The sequence below is a fragment of the Hesperophylax consimilis genome, chromosome 20 (genome assembly GCF_061612785.1).
Source record: "Hesperophylax consimilis isolate HC1 chromosome 20, BYU_Hcon_1.0, whole genome shotgun sequence".
In the NCBI taxonomy this organism is placed as follows: Eukaryota; Metazoa; Arthropoda; class Insecta; order Trichoptera; family Limnephilidae; genus Hesperophylax; species Hesperophylax consimilis.
Window position 1 is genome coordinate 7,236,085 of NC_142855.1, and position 16,191 is coordinate 7,252,275.

The following is a 16,191-nucleotide window of genomic DNA, read 5'->3' on the forward strand; positions in this document are numbered from 1 at the left end:
TCATATCTTATGATCTATTTGATATTTTTCGATGAAACTTTCAGTGTTTTACTTTAAAAAGATGTCTCTATTTATTTACTTAGCAATGTATGTGTAATTCCTTTTTTTTTATGAACAAAAACTTTCTACTTTCTTGGGAATCATAGAAAAAACAGTATTTCACAATCGGAATAACATATCGAAATTTATTCATACAAAATTACAAGATTATTTTGAAATTTTCAATACATATATAAAAAAATCTATAACCTAATAGTGCTTCAATGTGTGATAGCGTTCAAAACACTTTCCTTTATGCAGGGGCACATTGCAAACCTTGCACATGTACCGCGTTTCACTGCGCAGTTTGTGAGCGGAACATACGCGACAACGATTTTTTTATTTTTATTTTTGTGTTGTGTTTCAAACTCATTGTACTGACAGGTAGATAGATCGGGTACCGCCGACAATAGAAAACACATGACCCCGCACCCATTTAGAACCCCCTCGTTTACAAGTTTCCCGCTCCTTACCGCTCTGCGCAACAAAACGAGTAAACTCGTCTCCCGCGTCTTGCTGTAAAAAGGCGTATGACGAGTTTTCACGTTTCCCGCAAAGAATGTGTTAAGAAGGCCAACAGAAAAGGTATCCTCTATGGTATATGTCTATCTCCGAGAGTTCTTCAGCGATTGCTTCGAAATTTTGGCACGATTTGAATACGCGTGTGTTTTTATATACCTATATTATATAGATGTCACCTGTGACATGTAAAAGCAACACGCGCTATTGTTTCTCTATCTGCACAAACTGACTAAGCCACGGCAACACGTGGCGGGGTACAGCTATATATATATTTATTTATTTATTATATATATATACATATACAGGGTGTCCGGAAACTCGTAGTACAAGCGGGAAACTGGTGAATCTACATCACATTTGGAGTCGATTTTGTAGTATATTTTTTTTTATTTGAGCTTTCGTTATCGAGTAAATCGAGTTTGAAGTTGATTTTTTTTTTTTTTTTTTTTTTTTTTTTTAATCAAATTCTTATAAATTATTACTGAAGATCAAAGTACCCAACTAATTAAAACTATTTGAAAGTAAAACAAATGAAGAAACTCGGATTTGAAGCATTATTTTGAAATCACCCTTCATTTAACCCGGTGTAATCATAAAATATTTCTGCTCTGCAGGGTTAAAACATCTGTTATTCAACCCTAAACACCAGAAAAAACTTTAACCCTAAAATAGCCGAAAAATATTTTTTTTTGGTTTTTTTTTTTTTTTTTGAAAATGCTCAAATCAAAAAACTTTATGTTTTTTTGGGTTCCCCATGTGGTGTAGATTCTCCAGTTTCCCGCTTGTACTACGAGTTTCCGGACACCGTGTATATATATATATATAATTAAATAACATGGTGTTTTTTGTTCAGTTGAGTGGTTTCATTGAGTCTGTATTTGGTGTTAGTATATTATCTATTTCTGATCTCCCTGTGTTTTGTATCCAGCTTTTTATTTGAGATTTAAATGTTGAAACGTTATTGTGAGTTTTGAATGAGAGAGGGATTTTGTTGTAGAGTTTAGTACCATAGTAAATGAAGCATTTTGCCCAAATGTTGAATTGTGACTCATCATCATTATAAAATTTTAATTTTGATCAATTGGGATGGCTATATACAATGTCAGGCAGTGTAAGAGAGACAGAATGTGTGTAAATGGGCTAGTACCAAAATTAAAGGTAAAATCAGTGGCATTATTTTTATTATCTTATATTTTAATTTTTTTTTTGAATTATATTCATTGTATGGTAGCTTCGGTGCCACAATAAATTGTACGGTAGCTTCAGTGGCCCAATAAATTGTATGGTAGCTTCGGTTGCTTAGTAAATTATATGGTATATTCGGTCACCCAATAAATTGTATGGTAGATTCGGTTACCCAATAAATTGTATGGTAGATTCGGTGGCCCAATAAATTGTATGGTAGATTCGGTTGTTTAATAAATTGTATGGTAGATTCGGTCACCCAATAAATTTTATGGTAGCTTGGGTTGCTTAGTAAATTATATGGTATATTCGGTCACCCAATAAATTGTATGGTAGCTTCAGTGGCCCAATAAATTGTATGGTAGCTTCGGTGGCCCAATAAATTGTATGGTAGTTTCGGTGGCCCAATAAATTGTATGGTAGCTTCGGTGGCCCAATAAATTGTATGGTAGTTTCAGTGGCCCAATAAATTGTATGGTAGCTTCGGTGGTCCAATAAATTGTATGGTAGTTTCGGTGGCCCAATAAATTGTATGGTAGCTTCGGTGGCCCAATAAATTGTATGGTAGTTTCGGTGGCCCAATAAATTGTATGGTAGCTTCGGTGGCCCAATAAATTGTATGGTAGTTTCGGTGGCCCAATAAATTGTATGGTAGCTTCGGTGGCCCAATAAATTGTATGGTAGTTTCGGTGGCCCAATAAATTGTGTGGTAAATTCAGTGGCCAAATAAATTGTGTGGTAGATTCGGTGGCGCGATAAATTGTATGGTAAATTCGGTGGCCCAAAAAATTCTACGGTAGCTTCAATGGCCCAATAAATTGTGTGGTAAATTCGATGGCCCAATAAATTTTATGGTAAATTTGGTGGCCCATTAAATTGTATGGTAGCTTCGGTGCCCCAATAAATTATATGGTAGCTTCGATAGCCCAAAAAATTCTATGGTAGCTTTGGTTGCCCAGTAAATTGTATGGCATATTCGGTGACCCAATAAATTGTATGGTAGCTTCGGTGCCCCAATAAGTTGTATGGTAGCTTCAGTGGCCCAATAAATTGTGTGGTAAATTCAGTGGCCAAATAAATTGTGTGGTAGATTCGGTGGCGCGATAAATTGTATGGTAAATTCGGTGGCCCAATAAATTGTATGGTAGCTTCGGTGGCCCAATAAATTCTACGGTAGCTTCAATGGCCCAATAAATTGTGTGGTAAATTCGGTGGCCCAATAAATTTTATGGTAAATTTGGTGGCCCATTAAATTGTATGGTAGCTTCGGTGCCCCAATAAATTATATGGTAGCTTCGATAGCCCAAAAAATTCTATGGTAGCTTTGGTTGCCCAGTAAATTGTATGGCATATTCGGTGACCCAATAAATTGTATGGTAGCTTCGGTGCCCCAATAAGTTGTATGGTAGCTTCAGTGGCCCAATAAATTGTATGGTAAATTTGGTGGCTTCATAAATTGTATGGTAGCTTCGATGGCTCAATAAATTGATGCAACATTTTTATTTAGTGTGTTATATTTTCGTTGTGAATTGATTAATTAATGATATTACATATTTGCAGGGGTAGTCAACTGTTTTATTAACTTGGCATTTCTATTGTTCAGGTATCGCTATGGCCGACACGGAGGCGGTCCAGCCGCCAGTGGTAACCAATGGGATCTCCACCACGGAGGAGGAGGAAGAGCGGCTCAAGCAGCGGCCCGCGGACATTGACGCAGTGAGTATTGTCACACAATGTTCAGGTATCGCTATGGCCGACACGGAGGCGGTCCAGCCGCCAGTGGTAACCAATGGGATCTCCACCACGGAGGAGGAGGAAGAGCGGCTCAAGCAGCGGCCCGCGGACATTGACGCAGTGAGTATTGTCACACAATGTTCAGGTATCGCTATGGCCGACACGGAGGCGGTCCAGCCGCCAGTGGTAACCAATAGGATCTCCACCACGGAGGAGGAGGAAGAGCGGCTCAAGCAGCGGCCCGCGGACATTGACGCAGTGAGTATTGTCACACAATGTTCAGGTATCGCTATGGCCGACACGGAGGCGGTCCAGCCGCCAGTGGTAACCAATGGGATCTCCACCACGGAGGAGGAGGAAGAGCGGCTCAAGCAGCGGTTCGCGGACATTGACGCAGTGAGTATTGTCACACAATGTTCAGGTATCGCTATGGCCGACACGGAGGCGGTCCAGCCGCCAGTGGTAACCAATAGGATCTCCACCACGGAGGAGGAGGAAGAGCTGCTCAAGCAGCGGCCCGCGGACATTGACGCAGTGAGTATTGTCACACAATGTTCAGGTATCGCTATGGCCGACACGGAGGCGGTCCAGCCGCCAGTGGTAACCAATGGGATCTCCACCACGGAGGAGGAGGAAGAGCGGCTCAAGCAGCGGCCCGCGGACATTGACGCAGTGAGTATTGTCACACAATGTTCAGGTATCGCTATGGCCGACACGGAGGCGGTCCAGCCGCCAGTGGTAACCAATAGGATCTCCACCACGGAGGAGGAGGAAGAGCGGCTCAAGCAGCGGCCCGCGGACATTGACGCAGTGAGTATTGTCACACAATGTTCAGGTATCGCTATGGCCGACACGGAGGCGGTCCAGCCGCCAGTGGTAACCAATGGGATCTCCACCACGGAGGAGGAGGAAGAGCGGCTCAAGCAGCGGCCCGCGGACATTGACGCAGTGAGTATTGTCACACAATGTTCAGGTATCGCTATGGCCGACATGGAGGCGGTCCAGCCGCCAGTGGTAACCAATGGGATCTCCACCACGGAGGAGGAGGAAGAGCGGCTCAAGCAGCGGCCCGCGGACATTGACGCAGTGAGTATTGTCACACAATGTTCAGGTATCGCTATGGCCGACATGGAGGCGGTCCAGCCGCCAGTGGTAACCAATGGGATCTCCACCACGGAGGAGGAGGAAGAGCGACTCAAGCAGCGGCCCGCGGACATTGACGCAGTGAGTATTGTCGCACAATGTCCTCTGTTGAATATGGCAGCCATCTCTGGTATGGAGACAGTATTTACTTGAAAAAATCTGACTGCAGAAATGGGCGGTCTGTTTGATGGATTCCCCCATCTTGTACTACCGGTATTTCAATGGAAGATGCTCCAAAGAACTTAGCCTTATTGATTCCTTCGGCACCGGTGCATAGTCGAGAATGGTTGACATTTGTCACATGAATATGGGCCTCTCCAAGATCCATGTTCACTACTGCCTCTCCTCAAAAAGAAACCTCCACACAGCATCCCCAAAGAGTGAAATTATTTTCCTCAGGGCTTCCTTATGAGAGATGGGAAGGCTGACGGAAGATATTGAAACAAGGGTAAATGCAGGTAACTCCATTCATGGAGGACTGAACGCAGTTGGCGCTAACAAAAAATTGTCCAAAGAAGCCAAGCTAGCAGTCCACAATGGACTGCTGGTACCTACCCTGATATATGAAACTGGTAGAGGAAGGATTAAAGTAGACTGAATGCTGTGGAAATAAGATCTTTGAGGCGTATGTGTGCTAAAACCATGAATAATTGTGTGAAGCATGCGGAAATTCACAAATAATGCAAAGATGTTAGCGTAATGAGTAAGATTAAAAAAGGGACGCTTAGATGGTTTGGGCACGCAGAGCGAATGAACGAAGAAAGGAGTGTAAGGAGAATATATGACGCGAATGTAGGAAAACATGGCACAATTAAGTGAATCAATACTATGCAGATTTTTTAACAATATTAGTTCTGCGAAAAGAACGCAACAAATTCGTACTACAAGAATTGGCTCTAGTCTGAACTTTATGGCAATTCACCCTAAATCCTCATTTGGGCAGAGACATTATTTGTACCAGGCTCCACTTCTATTTAATAGCCTTCCAGATCACATTAAATCGTCAAATTCCTTGTGTACATTTAAAAATAATGTTAAATTATTTCTGCCATCCGAGGATTTCCAACATATTCTTTCATCTTTGTCCTTTTAAATTGTGGCATAATATTTTGAATAAGTAAATTTTTTCATCCTTTTCTTTTTTAATGTAAATTTTTTTTTTCTCTCTCTTTCTTCTCTGTTTTAAAAAAAATAATACTTTGTTACATTTTTACTGCAATTAAATATCATGGTCACCCTACATGTTTACAGCATTATATTGTAATGAATAGGCTGATAGGTACCATGTAGGTATCCAATTCGCAGAAACGTCAATGTAACAATATTGTTATCTTAATATTTGAATTATTTTTTTTAATATTTGTACTATTTTAAATCTCTTATAATCTTTGTACTATTTTTTTAATATTTTGTAAAATTATTCAGCTCAACACAGGCTTGTCCTAGTGAGGTTTAAAATTATAACTTTAAAAAAAAAGTACATTGTAAAGAAACGATAAATAAATAAATAAATACTTTTTATTCGGGCCATATAGAGTCAGAAGAACAGAAGAGTGTGTATGAGACGATGTATGAATGTGAATGAGGCAAGGAGTGTGTGGTGTGACCGAGTTGTTTGGCGGTCCGTCCTCTCTGCCTACCCCTGCAAGGAAACGGCATGATAGCTAGTTAATGGAAATTTTTTTTTTTTTTTTTTACTACAATCTACAGATTAAAAGGAATTAATGGAATTTTTTTTTTTTTTTTTACTACAATCTACAGATTAAAAGGAATATTGGCTATTTACTAATCCGTGTTTGTTTCGCCTTGTAGGATGTGCGGGAAATGGAGCGCCGCAAGCGCGTTGATATCATCATGTCGAGCAAGATCTTCCGCGAGGAGTTAGAGCGCATTCTGGACACGCAGCTGCGCGAGGGCGGCGGCGCGGGTCTGCTGCAGCAGATCTCCGAGATGATGGGCGTGCCGGCTTCGCGCGTGCACGCCGGCACTTTCAAGGTATGTCCTCTGACACCCCTAACATATAATGCAACATACCTAAAGGTTAAAGCATCCTTGACACTTTCAAGATTACAGCAGCTCTGAACTTCATGTTTAAGGCATTTTTGGCACACCGAGGTCACATTGGCTCTGACTAATTAAAGATTACAGTAACTTTGACACCCCAAGGTTTCAGTAGCTGTATCAGCCCAAGGTTACAGCTTTTTTCACCCTGTGTTTACAACAGCTTTAACACATTAAGGTTATAGCAGCTCTAGCACCCTAAGATTACATTAGCTCTGTGGCGAGAGATTAATCTAGATTGTCTTGACAAAAGTAAACAACTCGACCTACCTATTTACTTGCGAGTTACTACCGAGAACTAATTGTAAACAACGCGACCTACCTACGACAATACGTTGCGAGTTGGTCTGGCACATTACGCCAACTCACTAGAAGGTTCTAGCCTATCGCCTATGCGTAATAGCAGCGCCACCGAAAGTTCCAGTAGGACCCAGACTGAGCGAGTGTCTCAGCAGCTTTTAAAACAGTTGCAACAGTTCTGACAAGAGCAGATTTGAAATGTTAGAGGTTCAAATTAACATTAGGAGGTAAACTAGCTTGACTGAGTTTAAACCACCGGGGATTGAATTTAATCCCTTTTCAGGTTATATTGAATTTATCTCTTGATGTGACCTCATTAACTACCAATCTCGTGACGGCCAACTGATCATGCTGTGTGGTGTTTTGTTTTAGAGTTCCAATTGCGTACTGCCCATCAACGACATCCGCGGCATGGAGGGCATGGGCTACGAGAAGGGGGAGAAGATTCTCCGCTGCAAGCTGGCTGCCCTGTACCGCCTCATGGATCTGTACGGCTGGACGCAAGGTAATAATAATAATTGGATGACTTATATAGCGCCGTTTGTGTGCAAAATCACCTCAAGGGCGCTGCACAAAGATATAATACATTTCTACAATGATCTATGTTATTACTAACTACATGTGGAGATAATATACAGTACAATACTTACCTAGTAGGTCACTTGAGATTATGGGGGTATTTCACTATCTCTGATTATGTTTTGACTAATCCGCGGATTAGTCATTTTTTCGTTTTCACTATATCTGAATAACGCTAACGCTCGGGTTAAAGTTCGATTTGACTAATCAGTGCTCGAACCTCACGTTAGGCGCTATTCCGCGAATCAAAGATGGCATCAAAACATTCCGAGTTTGACAGCGGAGAAGTGAGTCGAATTTTGTTGCGAATTATTATGGATACCGAGGTTTTTGATTTACAGAAGCAGGTGAAAGGGCGGCGATGCGAAGGCCGCGAGTTTTAAGAGCTCGAATGAATTTGAGTGCTTGTATGATCCATCCTGAATTATTTGATTGTGTTCAAAATAAGAAACAATGTATTAATTCGACACGAATCTATCTAAAATGACCTGATAATCAACATAACATAACCAAAAAAATGCACACTTTGCGGTGTGCGGACTTTGGCGGGAAACTGGATGATGGCGTTGACCACAGATCAATTGGCGTTGATGCCTGCATTCCATAGACATTGCGGCAAAACATGACAGCCGTGGCAGTAGACGGGGTAACTGCAAACATTTTGCGATGTTGCCAGACTATTTGGAGTGTTATCTATCCGGAAGCTCGAAACAATGGTGAAACGGTCGCCGTTGAATAACGAAGTTATTCTGATCTTTAAAGCCAGCCAACGGATAGCTAGTCAGATATTTAGCCCGACATAGTGAAATACCCCCTAACACTTAATTAACATTAACTAATGGTTTATTAGCGAAATTTAGATACAGGATTTAGGAAATAATTGGATATAACTGGACTTTCTCTCAGGAATGGTATATTTAATTTAAGGGTATGACAGCTTAAAAAGGTAAGTTTTCAGTTAGTCCCTGAATTCTGTTGGACTTGTTATGGATCTTAGTTCCGGAGGGAGTTTATTCCAAGCCTTTGGCCCAGATACTCCGAAAGCGCGATCACCAAACATATTATTTGGCTTGCGCTTGTTCCATCAGTCTGCCTACAGCTGATGATGTTGCTGATCTAAGAGTTGACTGTTTAAGAGCAGAGTGTTTTCCGGGACGCATAGTTCAGAGATGTAGGGTGGGGCCATTTCATTGATGGATTTAAACACCATCCAGCACAGTTTGTACTGGATTCTTTCAGGGCACTTGAGCCAGTGAAGGTTACGAAGGTGTTCTGAAATGTGCAAATATTTTGAAACCCCGGTTATGAGGTACCCTATCAACATAACATACCCTCGTCTGACTCTGATATGTGGGATTGGGTGCAAGAATGAGCAATCTGGAAGTATGTTGCCTGCTGTACGCTGATGATGCGATGCTGATTTCTGACAGTATGAAATATCTACAATCTCATGCCTAGGAAGGCAAGAATTGAAAGGTGTGGGCTTGGGAGTGAAAATGAGCAATCTGAAAGAATGTTGCCTGTTGTTTGCTAAGTAAATCAGAGCTGTCCATAATACCTACAAAATTTTATAATTAAAATAATAGTCAAGTCGTAAACAAGTTTTCTTTCTGATCTGAGAGTTTATATTAAATTGGTGATTTGTTTGTGTTGCAGGCAACGACAACCAGATAACGGCGCGTCTGAATGCCGACGAGGAGGTGTTCCTGACGGCCCCGCGAGGCCTGCTGTGCCACGAGGTCACGGCCTCCTCGCTGGTGAAGGTGGACATGCAGGGAGCCGTCATTGACAGCGGCACTACCAACTTCCCCATCAACGTCAACAGTGAGTAGCGACACTTGATCGAGCCGTTTCCTTGAGCACTCTGGTCATGGGTCCATTGTGCAATATCCCATTTCACCAGACAAACCTCACCCCATGAACCCGGGCACCCCTGCTAAGTGACCAAACGTAGCCAACCACATGGGGTAACGTATGGCAGGACTTCTGGTTATCTAACAATGGTTCCCGGGGCTGGCGCTACCCTTACCCGCCTCCCAAATTGATATTATTTTATGACATTATGTCCGGGTTAAATCTTCCCCACAGGAAAAACTAAACCCTTCCACACACTTTTCCACAAATGATCATCTAGTCAATCCACATTATGGTAGTGCATTATATAAGCATAATAAATACAAAACAAAACCAGAACAACACGTCAACTCACAAGAGATCAAATGGGAAAATAATTCACCGACTCCAGATATTTTCATATCAGAGGGTTCGGCTCGGTAGAACTTCTAACAGGGCCTATAAATCCTACTGATCCCTCAGTATAAATATTTAAAAAATCTTTCGTAATCCTACATGTATTTAAAATGACTGATTTTTGCATTTTTATACATAAATTCTTTGATAGATCTAATACGCCTTAATTTTGAATGAGAGAGCTATGTATAATGTCAGTAGCCGAAATAACAAATGGTAATATTTTTATAGTCTGAGAATGCCAAATTCTTTTAATTTCATTTCCTAAATCTTAACAGATATTTGAATATTACAGGATTTTGGAATAGCGACATCAATGATATAAGTTATTATAGGGTTTATTATTTATTATTATTTTTTTATCTGGAATAGACTTCCCTCATCTCTTACTAATCTCCAGAATTTGACTGAATTTATACAAAATTATTTTAATAATCTTACCATTTATAAATCTTAACTTCTTTTCGATATTTTATAATAAGCCGATTTCTAAAACTTTCGGTAATTTTTTGGTTTCGTTTGCCTCCTTATTGTACCTTTTTAAAATGTCCGCTCAGAAGATTCTCATTTCTGAGCACAAACTGCCTCCTGTTTTTTATTATGTTTTTAGTTTTAATATTCTTGTTTTGTCCTGTCCTGCTGTTATTGTTATTCTAAATTTTGTCATCACTTTGTATAAACAGTGTATTTAGTGTTATAATATTAGATCTGTATTGGGTAAGGCACACTGTAGGAATAATTTAAAGAACATGACCACTAATGTAGTCTCCTTCAACGGAAGCAATCTTCCGAACAGGCCTTCCATTGATATGCTTGGTGTAACTATAAGCGACCAGCTCAGGTACGGGGGCTCCATCGAAGCCAGAGTAAAGTTGGCCTCTCAGAAGCTGGGCGTACTGTACAGGGCCCGCAGATACTGCAGATAGTACACAACTGCTGACCCTGTACAAATCGCAAGTGCGCCCTACTGTCGAATTTGGCAGCCATCTCTGGTCTGGAGCCCCAAAATACCTGAAAAAAACCCTCGACTCTGTGCAAAAACGGGCGGTCCGTTTGATAGATTCCCCAATCTTAACAAACGGACTGCAATCTTTAGAGCACAGGCGTCAGGTAGGTATGCTGTCCTTGTTCTATCGGTATTACAATGGAAGATGCTCTGGGGAACTAGCGTCATTGATCCCTTCGGCACCGGTGCGTAGTCGGGATACACGCCAAACGCGCGCCCAACATCTGTACACGGTTGACATTTGTCACATGAGAACGGGTCGCTTCTACGATTCGTTCTTAAGTTCAACAGCTCGGCTGTGGAACGAACTGCCGGCCTCTGTGTTTCCTCCCTCCTACAACATGGGACTCTTCAAGACCCATGTTCACTCCTTCCTCTCCACAAAAAGACCCTCCACACAGCATCCCCAAAGATGACATAGGCCCTGAGGGAAATTATTTTCTTCAGGGCCTCCTGTGTGGAGTTAATATAAAAAAAAAATACTAAATTACCGTTTTTAAGTTCGTTGTAAAGCGCACTTGAAGTGAAATGTCACTAAACTGCGCTATATAAATGCCATGTTATTATTATTAAAGGGTTGTCATTAAATATTTGGCTATGACTCCTGCTCCCCAAAAAGGACCTCCACGAAGATAATATAAGTCCTGACGGAAGTTTTAGGATTTCCTTTGTGTTGTATATTATTTTGAATGAATTAAAGTTTCTTGCGGGTTTAAGTTTGTTTGTGCGTGCGTTCCAGGCTTCATGCTGCACTCGTGGGTGCACGCGGCGCGTCCCGACATCCGCTGCGTGATCCACACGCGCGCGCCGGCCGTGGTGGCGGCGGCCGCTCTGCGGGGGGGGATCCTGCCGCTGGGCCGCGAGGCCGCTCTGCTGGGGGACGTGGCAGCCCACCTGACCACCTCGGGGGCGCTGCTGGACCCCGAGGAGAGGGAGAAGCTGGTGCGCTCGCTGGGACCCCACGCCAAGGTCAGTATCAAACAATCAAGTGGGGCAGCTTGCCCTCAAGGTCATTTAATCATTGACCCCAAAAACATAAGGTGAAGGAGAGAAAATATTTTCCTCAGAGCCTATGTCGTCTTTGGAGATGCTTGCTCTATGCAGTGGGTCTTTTCACGGAGAAGAAAGAGTTAATATAGTACTTGTATGGAAGTGACACATCGTCACCTCAGTTAGACAAGGTTCTAACTGTTTTTTTTTTCAAAAATGACCTTTGAATACAAAACCATTTCTTTAACCAAACTAACTTTCAGAGCATCTGTGTTGTATTTTCGTAGATACTTGTGTGACGAAGTTCTAACATAAAGCTTCCATTTATTATACAAGGTTCTAACATCACTTTAAACCTTTTTGCAATTGTCATTTAGTTTGTATCTGATAGTTGATCGTTCTTAACCGCTTCTGTGCCAAGAGCGAGTTAACTCGCATTCTTGGCCTGCTGTGCACAGCTACACTTCTACCTACTGGCATTTAAAAGGTTAAGGGTTCTAACTTCGCCTTGCCATATTTTGAGGTATCAAAGTTTGCAAAGGCGATTTCTAATAATCTATTTGACATTTTCTGTTTTTGAGGTTCAATAGTATTTTAATTTAACATATTTTAAAGGAAGATATTTAATTAGAATGTGGCTATGATCTATCTTGGAATGGCACTGGAGAAATGTAACTAGAACCATGCAATGGATTGTTATGCCCTAGTCCTGACAACGTAAAGTGAAGTTAGAACCCTGTCTTACTGAGGTGACGACATGTTGAAGGAGGGAGACAGTATTGTTGTATTTTCCAGGAATGTAATCTACGAGTAGGTACTTTGTCTTATACACACCCCTTATACACACCCCTTATACGCACCCCATATACACACCCCTTATACACACTTCGTATACACACCCTTATACACAGCCCTTACACACACTCTTTATAAACACCCCTTATACACACCCCTTATACACGCCCCTTACACACGCCCCTTATACACGCCCCTTACACACGCCCCTTACACACGCCCCTTATACACAACCCTTATATACACCCCTTACACACGCCCTTTATACAAGCCCCTTACACACACTCTTTATAAACACCCCTTATACACACCCCTTATACACACCCCTTATACACGCCCCTTATACACGCCCCTTACACACGCCCCTTACACACGCCCCTTATACACAACCCTTATATACACCCCTTACACACGCCCTTTATACAAGCCCCTTACACACACTCTTTATAAACACCCCTTATACACACCCCTTATACACACCCCTTATACACGCCCCTTATACACGCCCCTTACACACAACCTTACTCACGCCCCTTATACACGCTCCTTATACACAACCCTTATATACATCCCTTAACACAACCCTGATAGTGTGTAAGCAGTGTGAACAAAATGTCACTAGTATATACTTTCGGCTGTTGGGTGAAGAATCCCGTCTCCAGTTTGTCTGCAGTATTAATGTGTTGATTGTTTGTCTCCAGGTCCTGCTGCTGCAAGGTGGCGGTGGGGGCGCTCTGTGCTGCGGCGCCACGGCCGAGGAAGCGTGGCTGCATGCGCGCTGCCTGGCCGCGGCCGCCGACACGCAGCTCAAAGTGGCCGCCGTGCCGCACGACCAGCTCATCACGCTCACTGACGAGGCCCGCAAACAGGTCAGTAGCGACCACGATCAACACAAATATGAACCTCAATTTGGTTTCCTGTACTGCCCTCATAAGTAAAAATGCAGTATCCTACAGTCTCAATGACAGTATGATTTAATTTAAGCAAAGTTAATTTACGTTTTGTCATATCACATCTCTAAAACAATGTCAATTTATATTGTGTGATATCATATCTCCTCTAAAACAATGTCAATTTATGTTGTGTCATATCACATCTCCAGTAAAACAATTGTAATGTAAGGAAAAGGCTGGGTCGCCAAATGCAATGTATATTGTTGTAACATTCCAATGTTTACAAAAACGGTAGAGCAAAGATCTCATCTCATGATTGTGGGATTAATTTCCTGTCAAGTAAGTTGGGTGATCATAAATAATAAGAATGAATTCTTAATGGAAAATATATTGAAACATCAAGAGTTACAACAAAGCAGTACAGATGATAAACATTGTAACCATAGAAATAAATATAGGCACATACCCGATGGACTCCTGAATCAAACTAAACTAACTTAACGTAAAACGAAAGAACGACAACGGATGGCGAACGAAGACTTGCTCTCGGCAGCGGGGAACGGACCCGAGTCGAAAGCCAGGACATCCTTCCCTTGGTGGAAGCAGGAGGACGCAACTCCTTCAATGGACGCCTGCAGGGGCATCAGGCCTGCAGCACGTGGTAGTCGACCAGACTCTTCAACGGAGCCAAGACAGCAATCCGTTCTCTTGCGACACGGGGACACTCCGCCAAGAACAACCAGCCACAGCTAGGACCAAACCCATCTCGGTTTCAAGTCCGAAACACGAGCACTCCAACATGACCATCGGCCAACACTCAATAAAAGCGGGATTCCATATTCCCCACTAAAATAATAACAAACACGAACTGTTCGTGAATGGATAAACACCCCGCGCCTTTTTTAAAAGAAATAATAACTCCTATTCACATGATTAACTCAGATTGAAGCCCCTTTAAAGGAGAGTGACTGGATCCACCGATCAGCAGGCCTAGCTGACCGGGGAGGAAGTGACCATAAACAAAACTGTACTTCCTTCCTTCAAAATATTGCCAGAGTTCGAGAAAAAACACCATAGACAAAATAACCCCAATTAAGCAAGAACTAAACTTGTCACAAAATATTTATGTGACACAATGTCAATTTATGTTGTGTCATATCACATCTCCAGTAAAACAATGTCAATTTATGTTGTGTCATATCAAATCTCCAGTAAAACAATGTTAATTTATGTTGTGTCATATCACATCTCCAGTAAAACAATGTCAATTTATGTTGTGTCATATCACATCTCCAATAAAACGATGTCAATTTATGTTGTGTCATATCACATCTCCTGTAAAACAGTGTCAATTTATGTTGTGACATATCACGTCTCCTGTAAAACGATGTCAATTTATGTTGTGTCATATCACATCTCCAGTAAAACAATGTCAATTTATGTTGTGTCATATCACATCTCCAGTAAAACAATGTCAATTTATGTTGCATCATATCACATCTCCTCTAAAACGACACCAATTGTTATGTCCGTAAAGTGTTAAGAAGTTAACAAACTTTTACCAGATTCGCCAGAAGTCATTTTTGGATAGCATAATTAATTAATGCATCTTAGTCGCATTCATTGTCAAGTCTAGTAAATAATGTATGTTGTTTGTTTGTTGCAGATATACGACGAGTCACGCCGCCCGCCCAAGGACTCGGGCCCCAAGTGGCGCGTCGGCGGGGAGGAGTTCGAGGCCCTCATGCGCATGCTGGACAACGCCGGCTTCCGCACCGGGTACATCTACCGCCAGCCTCTCGTCAAGGTAAACACGCACACAAACATTAACAAGCTTGGCTTTGTTTCGTTAACGGTGAACGGGCTATTTCAATTCAGTTTATTCATTTTAAAAACATTACAAAATTACAAAAGTTTTTTTAAAGAAACTTCACCTTCAGCTAAAAATGTCGAAATCTGAATTGATTCTGTTCAACAGCAAGATTGCTCACCCCACAGGCATGACCATTGGCAAGTTAGTTCTGCAGGCCGGGAGATAAAATAGTCTATGTTGTCGGTGACGGAGATAACCATCGGGAACATAGAAATGAATCCTCTCCATGATGAGCGAGTTTTCAAACCATCCACGAATCAGTCTAAAGAAATGTGTAGCAATGCGCACATCTCTCCTGACCTGTAGATAGTTCATTCCTAGCATACCCAAAAGAAAGTCAATAGAATAGAACCAGGGGTAGTAGCCATACTCCCTCATGTAGACCAATCTCAAGAATGTCTTTAGAACTCTCTCCAACATGAGAGAATACTTAATCAGGAAATTCTTCCTTGAACTAAGACCTCCTGTAATATTATTACATATGAATTATGCAACCATGTAGGGGTACCTACATGCACAGTCAGTAAATTGTCTTTGTGGTTTTACGCACTGCTATCACCAGTTTATCTATGGAGATGTTAGTGAGAAAGAAAACGAAATGTCGTTCTTGGACAAGACAAGACTGTTTACCTGGAGCGAGATCAATCCAGTACGAGATGTAATTTTGGAAGAACTAACATAATCCGAAGTAATCGGGAGTATTTTATAGCCTTGTGAGGTAAATTCTACCCGGAATGATTGGATAATCATCAATCCATAATACAAAAGTCGTATTTTCATTCCCTTTCCAACATTTGAAAGAAGGATCCAGATGTACCAAA

General features: G+C 41.7%; 1 protein-coding gene across 6 annotated transcripts in view; it reads left to right on the forward strand.

Annotated features, from left to right (window-relative positions):
- Positions 1–4,437: 4,437 nt before the first annotated feature.
- Positions 4,438–16,191, forward strand: part of hts (adducin 1-like protein hts) — a 60,769-nt gene continuing 49,015 nt past the window's right edge. For 3 of the 6 annotated variants that reach the window (XM_089643741.1, XM_089643742.1, XM_089643743.1), the window contains exons 1-7: positions 4,439–4,566; positions 6,436–6,618; positions 7,357–7,489; positions 9,220–9,387; positions 11,559–11,788; positions 13,306–13,473; positions 15,164–15,304. In XM_089643741.1, coding sequence (XP_089499867.1) covers positions 4,462–4,566; positions 6,436–6,618; positions 7,357–7,489; positions 9,220–9,387; positions 11,559–11,788; positions 13,306–13,473; positions 15,164–15,304 — 1,128 coding nt within the window. In that variant the 5' untranslated portion in view covers positions 4,439–4,461. Of the gene's footprint in view, positions 4,567–4,596; positions 4,705–6,435; positions 6,619–7,356; positions 7,490–9,219; positions 9,388–11,558; positions 11,789–13,305; positions 13,474–15,163; positions 15,305–16,191 lie in introns of those variants that run through there. The other 3 variants (XM_089643738.1, XM_089643740.1, XM_089643739.1) reach the window with 2 other exon arrangements.